The 21,953-nt window shown below is 38.4% G+C and overlaps 1 protein-coding gene across 3 annotated transcripts in view; it reads right to left on the bottom strand.

Moving 5' to 3' along the window:
- Window positions 1-21,953, bottom strand: part of FSD1L (fibronectin type III and SPRY domain containing 1 like) — a 66,145-nt gene that overhangs the window by 18,522 nt on the left and 25,670 nt on the right. For 2 of the 3 annotated variants that reach the window (XM_080940129.1, XM_080940128.1), the window contains exons 5-10: window positions 21,548-21,570; window positions 17,692-17,813; window positions 8,147-8,356; window positions 6,221-6,319; window positions 1,319-1,448; window positions 609-641 (exon numbers count right to left, since the gene is read on the bottom strand). In XM_080940129.1, coding sequence (XP_080796255.1) covers window positions 609-641; window positions 1,319-1,448; window positions 6,221-6,319; window positions 8,147-8,356; window positions 17,692-17,813; window positions 21,548-21,570 — 617 coding nt within the window. The remainder of the gene's footprint in view (window positions 1-608; window positions 642-1,318; window positions 1,449-6,220; window positions 6,320-8,146; window positions 8,357-17,691; window positions 17,814-21,547; window positions 21,571-21,953) is intronic. The other variant, XM_080940130.1, reaches the window with a different exon arrangement.

Genomic DNA, 21,953 nt, shown 5'->3' on the forward strand with positions numbered 1-21,953 from the left:
ACAATTTTCCTAGCTGCCAAACAAAACATTATGCAGTCTACCAAGTTCAATGACATTTTATAATACAAATGCAATCACTTTCACCAATACCAAGTAACCAAACTGAAAAGAAAGAGCACAGGCTGGTGCCTGGTGAAGATATATGATTATCTTCTAAGTGTCATCCTACTTGAGCAACCTGAGTGATCCCTACTTGTACCACTGTCTAAATCATTTTATCCATGATGCTCACTATTTTTGACACTTTTGAAGTTACATAACTATTATAGGACACTTCAAATCTACCCCCTATCAAATACATATAGAAGTGATCAATGTTACTGAACACAGTGAAACAAGAAAGATGCCAAGTATAAGTAAAAGCAGGGTAAAACCAGATAAGAAAGTCCTTTTAAAGCAGAGCACGTTATAATATATAGTATAACTCAAAAGAACGCAGTACACTACGATGCTATAAATTCAAAACACAAGCTACCCATAGAGGCAGTTCACACAAAGCAGCATCTTAACTAATGAAGGCTGCTGCAACGGCACCTGCTTAGTGGTTAAAGAATTATTCAGCCAAGCTAGACTCTAAGTCCTAGAACTAGACAGACACAGATCGTCACCTTGTGTGTTTCTTCAGTGCAGTAACATGGACACTGTCAGATAAAAACAGGCAACTGTTAAGACACTCCTTTACAGCTCATATGTAGCATCTTACACAACTAGCCTGAATGCTTTCTGAGGGGCTCTGGTTCACTGTCGTAACTCACAGACATTTGCCATCAGTCTGAGCAAAACTTTACTATTAAACACTATGGCTTCCATATTCTGATTCATGTGGGAAAGGTATGACAAAACCAAAGGTCCTCAAGTCTTGGGTTCACTGGACTGCTTGCTCTTCAGCAGGAAGGCTTGGGTAGCAATGCTCAGAGCGTAATTTAGTGCAACCATCTTTCAGGTATTACAGATGACCTATAAGCCTAGACACATGTCAAGAAACTTTTCTTTAACTAGTTCAGATTGGTGTATCTATAACATTAAAAACCAGAATGCTGAAATAAAATATATAAAACAATTATGAAAGAAATAAAGAAAAAGTATAAAAAACATTAACCACAATTCAACTATTGGCAGATGATACTATATTCTTCACCTTTGAGTTATTAACATATCAGAAATCATATTACTGTACAGAATAAACATTAAAATTGTAAATAAGAATCAACATACAAACACCTGTCCACAGGAGAAGTAAGAATGTCAGTGTCATTATGGTCAGAGACAATCTAGTGTAAGCGTTTAGCCACAGAACGGATTTACGGAGCCGACTTACCTGCCCTTGTTCTCTTTTCCTTTGATTTTACTGTCTTGCCCTTTTCCTCCAGTAGGATCCCACTCTACACAGGAATCTTCAACTTTCAAGTTCAAATGGGATGAGGAGTTATCTAAACTGAAGTTAAGTGCTGCCCAAGACAATGTTTAACAAATGTAAGACATCTCCACTGAAACACACCTGCCACATTATTTCTGTGTGCGGAGTTGTTCAAAAAATGTCCCAATTCCTAACAGCCCTTGCACAAAAACCTCAATGCTTTGGCTGTAGTTTATAAGTTCCACCTATTTTCATTTTTTTTCTCTGCACGCACTATACACTGACCCAGTGCAGTGAACTTGAAGTGCCAATAGCATCTCTACTTTTACTGAATTTTCCGTTCACACACAATAATCACAATTTCATGTATTAGAATGATCAGTTGGTACTTGGTTGATTGTTTTGAGTAAATGGAATGAACTGGTAGAAGTATGGAGGAAGAAAAAGCAATATAGTATATAAAATGATAATATAAAAACAGCACAAGTATTCTCTCTGAGGCTTACTATTAACAAATTCACAGTTAAACTCCCATTAGTTACAATGATATACTGATGACACACCATTGGATAATGACACACAGCATTCAATAAATATATTGAAGCCCTGGTGATATAAGCAAAGGAACTGAACCAGATGACAGATAACTTGTTTGACCCTGTAGAAAAGCATCTACTTAACAAAAATAAGGCAAGCAAACAAAAACATAATACAACCCATGATTTTCAGATTATTTGATGTTTTATGGAAATACACACACACATACACACACACACACACACACACACTATATATGGCGGTTTTATTAGGAGGTGTGGCCTTCCTGGAGAAGTGTGGCCCTGTTAGAGGAAGTGTATCACTGTGGAGTCAGGGCTCTGAGGTAATATAAAAGCTCCACCCAGTGTGAGACAGTCTTCTTCTGCTTGTCTCTGGATCAAGATATAGAATGCTCAGCTCCTTCTTCAGCACCATGCCTCCCACCATAATGATAATAGACTGAACTCTGAAACTGTCAGTTAGCCCTAATTAAATGCTGCCCTTTATAAAAGTTGTCTTGGTTGTGGCGTCTCTTCACAATGAAACTCTAAGACATATAAAAGTACTATTCGAAATCCTTAGAAGTGATAACTGAGAAAATTAGTGAAATATGGCATAAGCTTCCCTTTATAGAAACTGAGAAAAGAAATCATTAAAATCAGTGACTCAACAACTATACAATGCTGTTTCTACTATTTTGTAAAAAAACATTCTCAATTGAGGAATATCAAATGGCTGAGAAACACCTAAGGAAGTGCTCGACATCCTTAGCCATCAGCGAAAGGCAAATCAAAACAACCCTGAGATTCCACCTCACACCTGTCAGACTGGCCAAGATCCAAAACTCAGATGACGGCAGATGCTGGTGAGGATGTGAAGAAAGAGGAACATTTCTCCACTGTTGGTGGGGTTGTAAACTGATTACAACCACTCTGGAAATCAGTCTGGCGATTCCTCAGAAAATTGGACATAGTACTACCTGAAGATCCAGCTATTCCACTTCTGGGCATATACCCCAGAGACACTCCAATATACAACAAAGATACATGCACCACAGAGGCTCGGACTGCCCCAGAAACAACTCACAGACTGTGTGAAGTTCAAGAAAAAAACAAAACAAAAAAAGTCATGCTCAATCCTTACACACCAAGAAAACGTTGACTAATTCTGGGTTACATCCTGTTTACATGTACTTTTTGCTCTGTAACTAGTAAGACCTTAAAGCAGAGTATCAAACCTTAAAAAAAAGAAAAAAAAGCCAAGCACTGACACAATTTTATTTGTATACATTTATGCAAAACTGTTTAAAATTTTTTTCTTTTATCTTTGTTTTTTAAAATAAAGTTTTAAAAAAAAAAAGCAATTCCCAAACTACTTTACAAGGTAACTACTTAGTTACAAGTAACTTTGCTCCTACTATAACTCATGCTAAAAGTCCAAAGTTTTGGTAATTGTGGATTAAAAGGATTATTCCTTTACAGTACACTACTTTTCTTAAGGATATTATTTGAAATTAGCTAAGACACTTGTAAGCCTGTAAAATATTCATCATCAAACAAGGTAAGTACATAGGGCTCAGTGGATAAAACATCCTTCTACCCTGATTCTGGAAAGAGAACTAAATTCCAGCCTGCATTTCAGCCATTGTTCATTGTCTCACTTACAAAACATCTGAAGAAAAATCTACTGACTGTACAGCTCTACTAAATGTCACACTACACAAGGAAGTTCATCACTTTCAAAAGCTACCTCTAAGCAGAAGTAAACAGGAAGAGTGCAACTTTTCAGCAAAATGAAGACAGAATTCTTTAACAGGTAGACACACTGAGACATTTCCAAAGTCAATGTTTTATAGAAACACAGGTATCCCCTTGATGTTAGCCATTAGATTCTAAAGTTAGAGCATTTATACTTTTGAAATAAAGAAAACTTGGCTTTAACATGGAAATGGCATCAATTACCCATAGCTTACTAAACCCTAAGGCCAAAAGAAAGAGGAACCCTAGGCTGTTCCCTAATACTTATTATGATGGAGTTAAGAGCCACCTTGGTGGCAGGAAAAGGCACCACCTCAAACCATTTATGAGCCACTTACAAAATAGCAAAACATCCTATCAAAAGGGCACAGGTTTCCAAAAGTGTGTGGTGTTTAGTCTCTCTCCTTTATAGACATACTCTCTCCCTTTCTTAGGCCTCTGGTAAGTCACACATTTTCTCTAAGGTAACAGAGATAACCCTCTAGGAGCAAAAAGACCAGAGAGCAGGGGCCAAGAAATGACTCAGTGCATTGAAAGTAGCCCGTCTCTTACATTATAAAGCTGAGTCACAGGCACTATAATTGAAGTTGGAATAAGACTGTTAGTTAGTAATATTTATCTTACCAGAAAGGAAAGGAAAATATACTTGAAACTTACACTCCTCATCACTTCTGCCAGAAGAAATAATGCTACATATATTAAAGGGACAGAAATAAACAATGCTAGCTGTAGTATATAGTTTTACAGATCTCAACTATTTAATTTCCACTGCCTCTTCCTTCCATCCTCTGTGGGTTTACTGATTGGTACTAGATGGTCAAAAATAGTAGGAACTAGCTAAATAATTTAGTAAACAATTGTTCAATGGTCACTTTTTAAAAATCTGGACCTTTTCTACAATGCTTATGTTTTCATTAATAGTCATGTCACTGCTGCTGAACAATCCCAGAAATTTTATGATCCATACTTCCATGAAATCCCAGAGACCAGAATCAGCTTATTCTTTCTCTCTGAAGCCCAAGACCAATCAGGAGTGTGCCTAGTAACATCCAGAAACTGCTAAAAGAGCAGCAGCACTGGAAAACAATAGCCAACAATTTCTTTTCTAACCTAATGTTCATTAAATCTACAGCATCTCCCAATTAGATCCAAGCTTGTTCACCGAATAGACAACAGAGAGAGACAGTAGCAACACAGACCTAATGCTCCTGAGGGTGATTGATTACAGCAACGCAGTATTTCCCCACAAGGGCCAAAAGGAGCCCAAGCCACATAGAAAAGATGATCTTCCCAGAAACTTGACAAGGCTTCGAATATAGAATTTTTTTTTAAAACTAATATCTCAATTTGATAACAGATAATCCAAAGTAATTACATTTCTTCACTAAGATATGTATAGTTCCCAAGTTAAATTATTTACTAATGCAAATTACTTCAAACAAGAATTTTCCTAGGCCACAAACATTACTCTGAGTCCAATAATAATTCACAGGCCTTGAATTCTCAAGCACTTGCCTACCATGCAGGGCCTAGGGTCAAGTTCCAGTGTTTACTTAGTTTTATTCTGATACATGTTTATGTTGTCATCTGGGTCACAGCAAACTTCAGCATGTTTATCTACTTAAGTGCATAAGAAATAAACTAGATGTCAGAATGCAGCAAGCCTCAAGTATTGACTCCAGGAAAAAAACTCAGACGACTACCACCGTGTAAGTGGGAGAATGTCTAGCAGAGTGGCTTTCAAATCAGTGAAAACCTAAAAAGTTTCCTGTGATGCAAAAGGTGCCATTCATAGATCTGAACTCTCAGAGAACAGAACCTGGGTTAGAAGCCTACAATAAAGCCTGGCCTGGGATCTGAAACTAGATTCTAATGCTCAGCTAGGGCAGACCTAGGGTCTGTGGTAAATATAATGTACTTCAACCTTCCTTTCTTCATTTCATAATGGTTATCAATAGTATCTAGTCTCTCAAACTTATCTTAAAGACCAAAAAACCATGAATGCTGGGGTTAAGAGCACTGACTGCCTTTCCAGAGGTCCTGAGTTCAGTTCCCAGCAACCACATGGTGGCTCACAACCATCTATAAAGAGATCTGATGCCCTCTTTTGGTGTGTCTGAAGACAGCTACAGTGTACTCACTTTTACAAAAAGATTTACTTATTTAATTCTCTGACAAACTTCCACAGCTCTTAAGTATTTACTAACCTAAAATGTGAACTAAACACCCACAGCAAACATAACTACAACATCTCAGGACAGTGAGATGGTTTAGCAGGCAGAGGGACCTGCTACCTAAGCTTGCTGACCTGAATTTGATCTCTGCGATCCACAAAATGGAGAGAAGTGACTATACGTACTGTTTTCTCTCACCTCTCTAAGGGAGAATCCAAGGGAAATCCTTACTTCCCAAGTCCTATTTCCCCTGCCTTTGATTTCTAACACTGCAAAGGGCAGAGGTAGGTGGTAGGTGGTGGGAAGGAGTCCAAGTACACACGAAACGACTCTAAGTCTCTAATGACTTTGGAAGGCAGTTCTGCCTGCGGAGGTCCCAATGGCTACGGTCTTACCTTTGGTCTCCAGGGTCACCGCATCAGAGTACTCTCCGGCCACAGCTTTGTTGCATGCTCTCACTCTGAAATTCATATACTTTGAATCAAATTTTAAGCCTGAAAAAAAAGAGAAAGGTTTTTTTGTCATAAAAAGTAAAGAATTCCTTCTCAAAACTGAGTATACATCAAACAGAAATCCATTTACTTGAGAAGAGTGTAGATTCCTGTTAAATGGGTGATAATGCCTACAAACAAGAATGATTTGCCTAATATTTTCTTCAAAATAAATATTTTACACAATTACCAACATTTTTAACATGGTGATTAATGAAACAGTACCCTTTCAGGATTCATTAGAGGTGGCGTTGTTCTAGGTATGGTGACACACGCCTGTAATACCAGTCCTTGTAAAGCCAACACATGAAGATCATTAGTTCCATTTAACCTGTGCTACAAAGCAAGAGCTTATCTCCAAAGGACAAACAAACAAAAACAAAAATCACAACAAACCAACAACAAAGCCAGCAACAGCCACAACAACAGCCAAAACCTGTAGTATTCCATTGAAGGAAGAGATGTCACAATTTACTATAGCATATTCATCATTTTTTTGGAAAATAAATACCCCTGAAGAACTTTTATATGAATATGAAATGTGTGCTTGTGTTAGTCAAGGTTTATATTGCTGGGACAAAACACCATGCCCAAATAGCAAATTGGGGAGGAATAGGTTTATTCAGCTTAACACTTCCACACTGCTGTTCACAACTGAAAGAAATCAGGGCAGGAACTGAAATCAGGCAGGAACCTGGAGGCAGGAGCTGATGCAGAAGCCATGGAGGCGTGCTACTTACTGGCTTGTTCCCCATGGCTTGCTCAGTCTGCATGTTACAGAATCCAGAACCTCCAGCCCAGAGATGGCACCACCTACAATGGGCTGGGACCTCCCCATTTATCACTGAGAAATTAGCTCACAGCTGGAGCTCGTGGAGACATATCCTAAACTGATGCTCCTTCTCTAGCTTATGTCTGTTACACTGACACACAAAACCAGCCAGTGCAATGTTTATATGAAATACCATTTTTACATCAAAGTTGAAAGGAAATAAAGCAAGAGACTGACATGATGTGTGCAGTTACACTGAGACTAAAAAATGGAGTCCAAACATTACTAGCTATAAAACCTTTAAAACTAGATGAACTTGTTTTCTAGCTGTAAAGTAACAATGACAAACCATCTCCAACCGTTCAGGATTAAGGGACATGTGATGTGCTGGCTAACTGTAGTGTGCTGCATGCACTCATGTCTACTACACATAATTCTTGCTCCTGCTCCGGGAAAGGAACTAGTGCTCAACAGGACAGCTCGTAATGTCTCCCACTCTGCACAGGACACACTGCAAAGCTCTGCTAATACTGTGGCGTTAAAGTATCAAAAGACCTCATTACACTAAGATACCTTCAAAAAGCATTAAAAAGACTGAAACAAAAAAGTCCTAGAAAGTCCCAATTCTGTTCTAATGTGGAGCTAAGCAAAATTTAGTCAAAAATTAAAAGTAAAGGTTGGCTGGGCATGGTGGCACATGCCCTAATTCAAGCTCTCGGGAGGCAGAGTTCAAGACTGGCCTGGGGTTTAGTGAGCTCCAGGGTAGCCAGGACTACATGGAGAGTCTGTCTAAACAAACAAACAACAGAAAAAGAAAAGCAGGGGACAAAGACTGCTCTGAAATATTGCTTCCAAAACATTCTTTTATATTTGTCTTACACACTACTTTAGTAGGCTGCAAATATTAAGCAATTAGAAGTTTTACTGATATTTTTAACAGAAATTCATTCACATAGCAAATATATTAAAAGAGCAGTTGGTTGATAAAACTTAATTTTATCATTTAAAATAACAAACTGTTTTCTAAAGAGAAGATTTATGTAATGCTGTCATGTTACCTGATAATGTATATTCAGTACCCTTGATGTTATCAATCACTTCCCAACATCGCTCATCTTTTATACGTGGAAGTCCATCAAAATTCGTCTTCCTATATTCCATTATGAAATGGTCAATTTTATTATCTTCTTCCGGCATTTTCCAAGCTACAGTTACAGAGTTGTCAGCTACCAAACACTCTACTGGGTCAATCTCTGGAGCTTTTGGAACTGCAGAAAAGGGGGAAAAAGAGGACTATCAATTCTCACATATTATAACACTGAACAAACATTTATTATGCTTAGCACTCAACTTTGCTATTTGTTTTTTTAAATATTCAAAAGGGAGTCAGATTATCAGAATAACCAAGAAATACAAAATAATTACTTTCAAAGCCTCTTTTATTACCAGATTATAAATGTCTGCATTCCAAAGCTTTCTCAGAGTCTCTGGTTTATTAACATCTTAGATGCCAACTGGTGAATTCCAAACATCTATTATGCTAAAGATAATCAAGAATGGCTTGTTACTTGTGAATGTATCTTAAATGTTGTTTGATACAAATTAAATAGGTATTGACAGCTTTGAATAAAATAAATAAAGTAAAAATTGTTTTCAGTGTACTTTTAAAATCTGGTTTATAGGGAGTGGGAAGATAAGAGAAGTTGGTTACCAGGTATGAACAAACATATCAAGTTAAATAGCAAGAATAGTTTCTGGTATTCCAAAGCAGAAGAAAATTGCTAGAGTTGACAATAATTTATTATATACTTTAAAACAATTACATTTTGTAAATGTTCCCAACACAAATGGTAAATGTTTTAGGTGATGATGTGATCATAAATAATTTGATCATGACTTTGTGATTTGACTATATATAAAAATATCATGCTATACCCCATAAATACATAAAAGTAATGTTGATCAAATTTCAAAACACATTAAAATAATTTTAACATAGTAAATAAAACTGATTTCCTCACTTTCAAAAATACTTATGAATATATCATAAAACTGCCAAGAGTTTTATGATATATTAAATGAGCTACAATTAACATGTGAGTCTATAAATCTATTTATTTTCTATAAATAGATTTCACAGTTTTGCAACACTAGACAAGTGATTCAGATGCATCTTAAGTGTATGAATATATATAGATATGACATATAGATACATATGTAAAATATGTAAAGTTTAAAGCAGGAATATAAAAATATTTACTCCTCTTATGATGGTGCATGCTTTTAGTCCCTGTACTTGGGAAGAAGAAACAGCCAGGTTTCTATGAGGTTGAGGCAAGCCAGCTCTACAGGGTCAGTATCACAGGCAGATGAGGCTATACAATGAGTCCTTATTTTAAAAAATACCCTGGTTTGTAAAGCTAGATCAACATTTAAAATTGATGAGTATATTAAATAACATTAATAAAAATATGACCACAATAAATGAAAAATTACAATAATCAATATTCATGACAAGAAAGTAGAAGCAGTAAGAAACTTTATAAAGAATATTTTCAAAGGTCTGAAAAGATGGCTAAGTGGGTAGGACCCAGTTCTATTTCCAGGCCCCGTAGGGAAGCTTACAGTTATGTGTAACTGCAGTTCCAGGGCACCTGATACCCCTTCTTCTGGCTTCTGCACACACCAGGCATATAGATGGTGCACACACACATGCAGGAAAATCACTCATATGAATGTAATAAATAAATAAAATATTATATTCCAAGCTGGCCAATCCCTGTATACATCTGATGGTGCATACCTGGAACCCCAGCTTTTGGGAGGCTGAGGCTAAATGGTTCTCAAAAGCAAACAAGCAAACAGAATAAAACTAAGATAAAATACAGAACATGTTCAAAACATCCTGGAGGTGACATTAACATCACAGTTAATGGTCAGAAACACAATACCTACCCCAAGACTGCAGAACAAGGGTGAAGATATTCCCTTCCTATCATCATTTTACTACAAGTCTTATCCAAATCTAGCACGACAAGAAAATAAAAATGAAACATATCTAAAGTACATAAAAACAAAATTTTCTTTGCAGATGAAATAACCAACTAGGAAAAGCACCGAACAAAACAAATACTAGAAGTTTCAAGTGGCCACAGAATCACTGTAGGATGCAAGAGCTGAGTAAGTGGAGTGGAAGGAATTTAACAACAGTGAGTCTATTCTTCCTGGAAATTCTGTATCACAATGTAACAACAAATATCAGCTTCAAAGCCCAGAGAACCTTGCAGTTCGGCTGAGAACACCAATACCTATCTACAGAGGTCAATGGAGGGCATGGATTCACTGGACTAGAACAGGATGTGGTGGGATGTTACACGGATGCATGAAATCAATCCAGTCCTCTGAGAAATGTACAAGCACTCTTTACTGCTGAGTCCCTGCATTTAATTACTGATAAGGAAGGATTTACTACTGCCACTTGGTTCCCTGTTTTCTACTTGTCTTACAGCTCCTGTGTTTCTTCGTCTTCACTTTTCCATTTAAAAAAAAAATGCTTGAACAGGTTTCATTTCCTCCTTTGTTTCTAATATCTCTAGGATTTTGGGGTTTGTGGTTACCGTGTCATTTGCATAAAGTATGATGCGACATTATGATACACATATGTTGGTTATTAATCGTGATTCCTGATTCAGGACCACTTTATCAAATGCTCTTGTAGATTTCCTCACCAACTCCTCTGGCAATCACTGACTTCACACCAATGCAATGAAGTCTCTAAGACCAAAATGAGTGGGCTGAGAGGACTTCTGGGAAACCAAGTAAGGTGCACTAAGCAACGCGGTGGTAAGAACTCATGCACGCTGAGAATGTGGCACAGCAGCATCCCGCAAAGAAGGAACCTCCTGTAGCTGGGCTCCTTCCAGACTTCGCCCTGATACCTCTTTGAGCTTTAAAGTAGCCTTTGTAATAAATGAGTAAATGTAAGTACAGTATTTTTCTGAGTTTTGTGAGCCCGTACAGCAAGTCATAAATCCTGAAGGAGGAGGTTGTAAAAATCTCAATTCAACTTTATTTTCCTAACTTTTTAATGTTTTTAATTAAAATATAACCATGTTATTTCCTTCTTTTCCTTTTCTCCTCTAACCCTTTCCATTTATACCACCATCCCTTGCTCACTCTCAAAATCACGGCCTCTTTCTTATTGTTATATTTATATCACGCACGCCAAACACACAAATACAACCCAAAACACACAAATACAACCCAAAACACACAAACACAACTCAAAACACACAAATACAACGTGTTAAGTCCATTAATTTTGGACACTCTGGACATTAAAGTGAAGGTATTTTTCAAGGATAAGAAAGGGTGTAGTATTGATTCCACAAGAAAAACTCAAGAATCTGATGAGTTAAAACTAACAAGACTGCAAAGAGACAGGCACAGATCCAGACCACTTAGAGATGGCAGAACACCACAGGAAATTGCTGAACCAAACCACTCCATCAATAAACTCATGCTGAAGGGACCAAGGAAGGATGCTTCAATCCCACTTGAGAGGGAGAAGAAAGCAATTATGGGGGTAGGGGACAGAAGGAGGGAGGAACCTGGGTGAGAGAGGGGACAGGGTGGGGAAAAGGAACATAATCAGGTATTGGTGGGGGGCAGAGGGATGGACAGGAAAGAAGACCTGAGGGCCAACAGAATGAATAGAAATATGCAACCTTAGGGGTGGAAGGTTGGGGTACCCTCTGGAATGTACCAGAGACCTGGGAGGTGAGAGACTCTCAGGACTCAAAAGGAGGGATCTCAGATGAAATGCCCAACAGTGGGGAGAGTGAACTTGTAGAGCCCACATCCAGCAGAAAGACAGGGCATCAAGTGGAGGGATGGGATTACCACCCCATAGTCCAAAAACTCTGACTTAGAATCGTTCCTGTCTAAAAGAACTGCAGGGACAAAAATGGAAAAGAGACTGAGGGAAAGGCAGTCCAGTGATCCGCCCAACTTAGAATCCATCTCAGGGGGAGGCTCCAAGGCCTGACACCATTACTGATGCTATGATGTGCTTACAGACAGGAGCCTGGCAGGGCTGCCCTCTGAGAGGCCCAACAAGCAGCTGACTGAGACAGAAACAGATACTTACACCCAACCATTGGACTGAAGTCAAGGACCCCTGTGGTTGAATTAGGGAAAAGCTGGAAGAAGCTGAGGAGGAGGGCAACCCCATGGGAGAACCAGCAGTCAACTAACCCAGACCCCTGAGATCTCTCAGACACTGAGCCACCAACCAGCATACACCAGCTGGTACGAAGCCCTGACACATACAGCAGAGGACTGCCTGGTCTGGCCTCAGTGAGAGAAGACATGGCTAACTCTTGAGAGATGAGGCCCCAGGGAATAGGGACATCCTCATGGAGAGAGGGAGTAGAGGAATGGGATGAGGAACTGTCAAAGGGCAGACTTGGAGGGGGATAATAACTGGACTGTAAAAAATGATTAAAGAATAAATATAAAAAAATAACCTCCACGTCTGACATCTATGGCTTACTGTGCAAAGTGTTAGAAGAACATAGAATCACCTGAAATGCCTATGAATTTTTAGCAAGACAGACTGCATTCTGGCCCACAATGTAAACAAAGTTAGAAGTATAGAAAATAGACAGTATCTATTCTTAGTCCACAACCCAATTAAACTAGAAATAACTAACTGAAAAAAAGAACTGGAAAAATACTTAGTGATATTAAACAACACACTTCTAAATAACTCATGGGTCAAGCACAGTATCTTGAGAAAGTTGTAAATATTTTGAACTAAATGAAAATAAAAATACAGCTTATGAAAATTTGTAAAACACATGATAGTGCTTATAAAGAGAAATAATAACACGACTGAATACATCTAAATCTAAAAGTCAATAATCTAAGCATCCATTTTAGAAACTAAATACATATACACAAGAAAAAAACAAATTAAATACAAAATTAGAAAAATAGTGATGAAATTAGAACAGAAATCAATTAATCTAAAAACAGAAAACCAATAAAGAAAACTCATGAAACTAAAAGCTGATTCTCTGAAAAATCATTAAAGTCAGAAAGCTGGTACCTAGGTTAACTCCAAAAGACAGAAGACATAAATCATTAATGTCAGAAATGAAAGAGGAGGCATTACTACAGACTCCACAGATATAAAAACCAATGACCAAGCCAGGCATGTGACATACTCTCCCAGCACTTTGGGGACAAAGAGAAACTCTACATATAGGTTTGAGGTCAGCCTGGTCTACATTGTGATTTCCACACCAGCAACCTGGAGACTATCTCCAAGGGGAGAGGAAATAGATGCAAAAAGGAAGGAGGGAAGGGAGGGCAAATGCACACATGCAGCACCAGGAGGAAGTGTGGGGGGGGATGAGGAAGAGGAGGAGGAAGAGGAGGAAAGAATATCAAGAATTACCAAGCTAAGCTGTGGTGGCACACGCCATCAATGCTATCACTCAGGAGGTAGAAGCAAGAAAAGGTCTGAGTCTGGAACCAGCCTGGTCTACAGAACAAGTTTCAGGATGGCCAGGGCTACACAGAGAAACCCAACATAATAGTCAAAACACCAAATGCACAAACAACAAAAGAATATTAAAAGCAGTAAGGGAAAAAGGTCAAGTAACCTATAAAAGCAGACCTATCAGAATCACACCAGACTTCTCAACAGAGACTATGAAGCTAGAAGATCCTGGACAGACATCATACAAATCTATGAGAACACAATGCTAGCCCAGGTTACTATATTCAGCAAAACTCTCAATTGCCATAGATGAAGAAACCAAGATATTAAATGACAGAACCAAATTTATACATTGTTTTCCACAAATTCAGCCATACAAAGGATAATAGATGGAAAACCCCAATACAAGGAGGGAAACTACATAGTAGGAAAAGCAAGAATGTAATCTTCTTTCAACAAACACAAAAGAAGATGCCCACACAAACCTAATTCCACCTTTAATAACAAAAATAGCAGAAAGCAACAATCACTACTCCTTAATATGTCTTAAAATTAATGGACTCAATTCCCAAATAAAAAGACAGATTAACAGACTGGATACTTAAACAAGGCCCAGCATTTTCTGAATACAGGAAATGCACCTCAGTGACAAAGACATATACTACCTCAGAGTAAAAGGCTGGAAAAAATTTTCCAAGCAAATGATCCCAAGAAACAAGCTGGAGTAGCCATTCTAATATCAAATAAAGTATTTCAGCCAAAAGTTATCAAAAAAAAAATAATGAAGGGCACTTCAACTCATTAAAGATCTACCAAGAAGAACTCTCAATTTTGAACATCTATGCTCCAAATATAAGGGTACCTACATTCATAAAAGAAACTTTATGAAAGCTCAAAGCACACATTGTACACACAGAAAAATAGTGGGAGACTTCAACATGGCACTTTCATCAGCAGACAGATTATGGAAACAGAAACTAACCAGAGACACAGTGAAACTAACAGAAGTTATGAACCAAATGGATTTGACAGATATCTATAGGGTATTTTATCCTAGAATAAAAGAATACACCTTCTTCTCAGCATCTCATAGTACCTTCTCCAAATATCGTCAGTCACAAAACAGGCCTCAACAGATACAAGACTGAAATAATCCCATGCAGCCTATCAGATCACCACAGACTACAGCTTCGTCTTCAGTAACAACAGAACAACAGAAAGCCCACATACACAAGGAAGCTGAACAACACTCTACTCAATGACAACTTGGTTACGGAAAAAATAAAGAAATTAAAGACTTTTTAGAATTTAATGAAAATTAAGACACAACATACCCAAACCGATGGGACACATTGACAGCAGTGCTAAGAGGAAAACTCAGAGCTCTGAGTGCCTCCAAAGAGAAACCGGAGAGAGTATACACTAGCAGCTTGACAGTACATCTGAAAACTCTAGAACGAAAGGAAGCAGATACACCCAAGAGAAGTAGATGGAAGAAATAATTAAACTCAGGGCTGAAATCAACCAAGTAGAAGCAAAAAGAACCATACAAAGAGTCAACAAAACCAGGAGCTGGTGGTTCTTTGAGAAAATTAACAAGATCAATAAAAGCACCAAAAGAAGTGCTCAACATCCCTAGTCATCAGGGAAATGCAAATCAAAACAACACTGAAATCCCACCTCTCACCAGTCAGAATGACTAAAATTAAAACTCAGGTAACAGCAGATGATGGCGAGGATGTGGGGAAAGAGGAACGCTCCAATATTATTGGTGGGATTGCAAGCTGGTACGACCACTCTGGAAATCAGTCAGTGTTTCCTCAGAAAATTGAATATAGTACTACCTAAGGACCCAGTTCTATGACTCCTGGGCATATACCCAAAAGATGCTCCAACATATAACAAGGCCACATATTCTACTATGTTCACAGCAGCCTTATTTATATAATAGCCAGAAGCTGGAAACCCAAATGTCCCTCAACAAAGGAATGAATACAGAAAATGTGGTACATTTGCACAATGAGTGAGGTAACCCAGTCACAAAATAATAGACATGGTATGTACTCACTGGTAAGTGGATATCAGCCCAAAAGCTCAGAACACCCAAGATATAACATTCAAGAAGAAGGAAGACCAAAGCATGGATGTTTCAATCCTTCTTAGAAGGGAACAAAATACTCAAGGGAAAAAAATATGGAGACAAAGTGTGGAGAAGAGACTGAAGGAAGGCCATCCAGAGACTCCCTGCCTGGGTGGGGTCTATCCCATATACAGACACCAAACATAGACACTACTGCAGATGCCATAAAGTACTTGAGGACAGGTCCTGATAAAACTGTCTCTGGAGAGTCTGTACCAGAGCCTGACAAATGCAGATTTTTGAGATCTATTCCAGCCTGACGTTTAAGTCCCTACTCTAGTCCCGACAAGTCCTTACACTCCCTCTTTCCTATGGTAGCGCTGTCTTGTGCACACGAGGCTGTGTTCTGCTGCTAAGCAGAAGCTGGAGCTCACAAGTGAACATGCAGATACTAAATGTAAGGTCTCAGTTAACGAGTAATCAGCAGAACTCTGATCTAAAACCTCAAGCTCTCAAAACTAAAATAAGATCCAGTCTCTTCCCAAGGAAATTCTAAGCATGAAGACTAAACTCACCAAACCATTTAAAGTATCTGGTATTTGGAAACTCCAAAAAATGTTTCCTTGCCTTTTGGTATCAGCTGCACAGCAACCATGAGCCCTGTGAGCTGAATGACAGCACAGATGTCCTTCGATGTGCAGCAGGCTTGCAGCACATTCAGCCACCCGTAGCCTGAAAGGTTCTTATGTAAAAACTCATGTCAGAAGCCTAGGCTATGGTGTACTGCAGTTTGCCCACACAGTATGCTCCACTGCATACAACTGGCTCTTTACAAGACTCAATGCAAACTCTAGCTTCCCGCTGCTGCCCTCCATCGCAAGAGCATATCTCATCCAACCACGTACCGCCAACCCGCAAAACTGTGATCTCTGCTAAATGTTTATCACCTCTCTCCAGTTTAATGTAGAAAACTACAAGTCAAATCTGCGTAGGTCAGGGATAATCTCATCTGTGTAATCCTGAGCGTACACTCCTGCACACACTGACACCTTCCTCAGATGCACCCCGTTCTTTCACCTTTGCTTCTGCATTCCTCCTCTACAGCTCATAACTTCTACCACATAAGCTGTTTCTTCACCTACCCTACCCTTACTGGGAACTCTTACAGCATTTTGATTATTAAACTAGTCTTTACGACTACGTTTAAATTCAGAGAAGAAATGGTTTTGTGCAATTAGTATTTCCTACTTAAAAAAACCAGTCCACCTCAAAAATAAGCAAACAGACAAAAACCACAGTTACACAAATCCCACAAAAAAACATGTAAGTGGAATTTCAAGTGGAGTCTTGATTCCCCAAATTACCATTGTTTTACCAATTTTACGTATCAACTAACAGAATTACTTGGTAATAAAAATACTACTTGGCACTAAAAACACCAAGAGAGACTTCAATGGACACTAACAAATTCCATCAGCTGGCTGTTACACATGGAGGAGAGATCACTGTGACTGAGTTTCAGAGTTAGAGTAACTCTCTCCTAAGACATTGTTAACAAACTGTCTGGAGACAGTTTATGCTGAACACCACACATAACACCAAGACTGGCAGTAAACATTCACCGAGACTGAAGTGAGTCCCAGCTGCTGCCATAGGTGAGTTAGAAGAACCAATCATGTAACACCTATGAAGCATGGAGAACATCTGCATTGCATTTTAAAGATGTACAAAAGTGAGTAAAGTTAGTTGACTTCTTGAGATCACACTGTAAAAACCCAGCAAAATTCCAATCTATGCCGTCTAGCCTGAGACCAACTATTATTCTTTGCCCAACAGCAACATGTGCTGTCTCTTCGTCATTAAAGCTGAATTTGTACTGCAAGAAAACAATTATTTTCAATAAAAGCTAGCTAAAGGTAAATCTACTATATTTATTTAATATTTGCATAATGTTCATTACAGAAAACCCTTGCCATATTTTTTATTCCAAAGTCCCCATGTAATAATGTATTTACCTGGCAAAAACTTCAAAGTTTGCAGCATCTGTCTTTCCTGAGAGAAGTCCACCATTAAGTGGGTCATGTTGTCACTGACTTTTGGTTTCAAAGAAAGGCGGAAGGCAGAAGCCATTGTGACTCTACAGTAAACACAGACACACGTTTTAAATCAATAAATGAAAGCAACACATTTCATATGACTTATAAAATTAAGACAACAATTCTTTCTGAAGTGACTATAGAAACTCTGACACAGGCAGTTAAATAAACTTCACTGCCCTTTGGAAACAGAATTAAAAGCTGAAGCTCCAGCCAGTTTTCTAAAATCTCACCGATATCACAATAACCAGTACCTATTATAAATAATCCGTACAAGATCCCAACGCATCCGCAGCTCTGTGTCCACTCTTACTTCCCAGCACCTAGCCTTACTCACTTCCACAGGGCATGAGCCTGCCTCAAGCCTTCTCCCAGCTACTGCTACAGCATGTCCTCTCAACAAAGGCAGACACCTGGCATCACGTACTGCAATCTGCTAAACCACGAGCACAGGGGAGGCACTGAGATCCTTGCAGTGAATGTCACACCACCAAGATGTCACTCTTATCTATCAGCGCCAACTGCATGCAAAGATGCTTACGATGAGATACAGCCTGGTGGACCTATGTGTCATAGAATAAGAAGTGTTCAATAAACACTCAGATAAATGTGAAGTAAACACAAAATAAAGATCTAACCAAACCAGATGCTACTTTATCAAAAGTATGAGGAAGTTCTTAGCAAAATCTGAAAATAAAACAAACTCATACGTTGACATAAAAAGGGAACCCACTTAATTGTGTCCCTGTTTGTAACTGCTTTCCCTCAGCTATCCATATGAATGGTTTTCCCACACAAAAGAAAAATAAATGTATTTAAATAACTTGTTAACCATCAATTCAACATTTCCATGTTACAGGAAATTTCTGTAAGTATCAGCCAGCACGGTAACATCCTTGGAGAGAGCGAGCGATGTCCACTCATCACTGTTCTCTTCCTAGTACACAGGGCAGCAGGAGCTAAGGCAGCACCAGGCCTAGTTAACAGGACCTGCGACCAAAAGGTCAGCCGCATGAAAGATGGCAAACTTGCTGATGTAAAGCTGATGTAAAGTGCAATATTTATTTTACTTCATCAAAAAATGAAGTAATCACTGTAATATAACAATGAACAAGCAGAAATTACTTTAGCATATTGTAAACCAGTTCATGGGGAAGGCAGCTCACATGTCTTTAGAAACCAAATATGCACTGTATATTCCATACACACAGCCCAAGCTGTTGGTTGTCAAAGAATAAGATCTCGATACTACCAAGGCTCAGCCGTACATGCACATGTGCGGCCCTGAGCATCTTCTGATGTCAGAGCTCCTACAGCACCACTGAGATGACATCGTTCATAGATGCTCAATAAATGGGTTCAGCATTGCCGGTTTCTTTAAACCTAATGAACTAATTATTTAATGAGAAAAGCTGAGGATTTTAGAATTTTAAATCTGAAACCAGTAAAATCTACAAAAACACAATCAAAATGGAACAGAAAGAAAAAGAATGGCCTTCCCAAACAATGCAGTAGAAATGTTACCTACAATAATAAAAATAAGAACAATTTCTAGTCAAAATAAAAACTTATATGAATCTGCCCGGCAGGGGTGGCACATGCCATTAATCTTAGGAGGTAGAGGCAGTTGGATGTCTGAGTTTGAGGACAGCCTGGTCTAACAGAGTTAGTTCCAAGACAGACTGGGCTACAGAGAGAAACCCTGTCTCAGAAAAAAAGAAAGAAAGAAAGAAAGAGAGAGAGAGAGAGAGAGAGAGAGAGAGAGAGAGAGAGAGAGAGAGAAAGAGAGAAAGAGAGAAAGAAAGAAAGAAAGAAAGAGAGAGAGAGAAAGAAAGAAAGAGAGAAAGAAAGAAAGAAAGAGAGAGAGAGAAAGAGAGAAAGAAAGAAAGAAAGAAAGAGAGAGAGAAAGAGAGAAAGAAAGAAAGAAAGAAAGAGAGAGAGAGAAAGAAAGAGAGAGAAAGAAAGAAAGAAAGAAAGAGAGAGAGAGAGAAAGAAAGAGAAAGAAAGAAAGAAAGAGAGAGAGAGAGAGAAAAAGAAAGAAAGAAAGAAAGAGAGAAAGAAAGAAAGAGAGAAAGAAAAGAAAGAAAGAAAGAAAGAAAGAAAGAGAGAAAGAGAGAAAGAAAGAAAGAGAGAAAGAGAGAAAGAAAAGAAAACAATCAAATAAAAACACATGAGTCAATTCACATGTATAAATAGTATTTTCAAAAAAACATAATTTTACTTTTAACTGAAAATATTAGACAAGTTAGCCTTAAGACAGTCCCACACCATGCTGTCTGTCATGTGTTCATTCCTTTGGCTTTAAACAAAACAAAGGAGAGACAAGGACTCTGATTCCCCTGATGCCAGGCTGCTGATGGGATCACATGAAGAGGCTGACGCAGAAAAAGAGCCATAAGAGCTGCATTAAAATCAAATCCTGGCAAACAACCCTGAAAAGAGGGCATCAGAAGTACAGATGAGAGCTGGGAAAGGCCACACACAGAATCTTGAGACGGAGGAGAGATCTCTCTCAAGATTTTCTGGATAGTCCAAAGTCTGGTTAGGAACTGATTTCTTGGCCAGAGAAAGCAGGCAGCACAGCAGTGTAATGGAGTAGTCACCTAGCCTGGGCAGGAGAGCTGCTTCAGGCAGACCTCAGCAGACAGATCACTGTCAGACTTACAGACTTCCTTCACTGAGGACAGCGGAGTGCACCTACAGACCTGAGGCAGAAGAACTCTGGACTCAAGGCCAGCCTAGGAAATGGTGAGAATTCACCTCTTAAAACAAAACTCTAGTGAATTCCTATATCCAGTACTAATGAGAATGAACCACATCATTAATCACATAATAATATAAAATCTACACAAATGGGACATTTTTTGTTTGACTCTATGTAAATTTGCTCCACCTCCCAGCCTCCCACTGTCAAAAAAGACATCAAGAAACAGTAAAAAAAAAGAAATTCTCCAAATTAACATCAAACACTAATTTTCACACAATCCATAATGACTACTTCTGTGAAGTTCCTGATAAAGAATGAACGGATCTAGACTTGAAGAGACTCAAAAGTTGTGTCTGTCAGAGTATCTCACCATCCTGAAATAAAAGCCTCAAGTTACAAACTCCAGACAATGCTCAGTGAGTACTCTGCAAGCCAGTGAACACAATCCAAGTGTGACCTCAGCCCCTTTAACACACACATTGGTTCCAGCAAGTGCTAAATGCCCCTTTATGTTTCTGACTACCTATGAGAAACACCTCTTTAAGCCAAACTACTTAGCAACTTCCCTAAGTGTTTTCTTGGTATAAAAACAAGAGAGTAGAGGCAGGAGAAGAAAGGTGGCACCAGAAATGCTCAGGAGAACTCAAGGGTGTTATAACAGCAGCAAGGAGCTTCAGACTGAAGACACTAGGCAGCTCTGCACTTCCCTGAAAACAAGATCTACTTTGATTTAAGAAAGACAGCAAAAACTGCATCTCAGCAGGATGCATTTCTAAGTCATCAAAACCGATCAATATTCAATACTAAACTAATTAAGAACTATTCTAAAAACTAAGCTAACTACTGTATTAAACCAGAAATGAAATTCTCTTAGAAATGTAATTTCCACAACTTAAAATGTGACTTTAAAGTTTACTAGTTACTCTATTATATACACAGCACATTTTCTTTGCGTTGTACGTAATTATTATTATGTGAACAGAATTCTAAGAAAAATGGTTTCTGAATTTCATTTCTGACTTCAGTATTGACACTTAAATAAAAAGAAATGTAGGTTTTATACCATACCTATCCTTGATCTGTCTGGCAGCCTTGGAGCACATCAGGGAGAAGAGAAAGAAGGTAGTTAGTGCTTTTCATGCAAGTTCAATGGCAGCGACATGCAAGAGAAGTTAGGATATAAACCCTGCAATATTAGTTCATATTCATCAAAAACATAATTTACAGGAAGTCTCTATAGTTCATGTAAGCTTGATAAAGTAATGTTAGGACCACCGTAGAATCCAGACCCCCATATCCATCACTGCAAAAGTAGGAAAATTTAGTGTTTTAACTAGTTTCAGGGAATTATTTTTCTACATAAGATTATCAAATACACCTTCACTTTTACTCAGTCTGATATTCTTCAACTATGCTGATATTTCCACACAGCCCAGTAGTTCTCATGCATATAAAAGCTTCCTGCTAGCATACA

The sequence above is a fragment of the Micromys minutus genome (genome assembly GCF_963924665.1).
Source record: "Micromys minutus genome assembly, chromosome: 28".
Classification (NCBI taxonomy): Eukaryota; Metazoa; Chordata; class Mammalia; order Rodentia; family Muridae; genus Micromys; species Micromys minutus.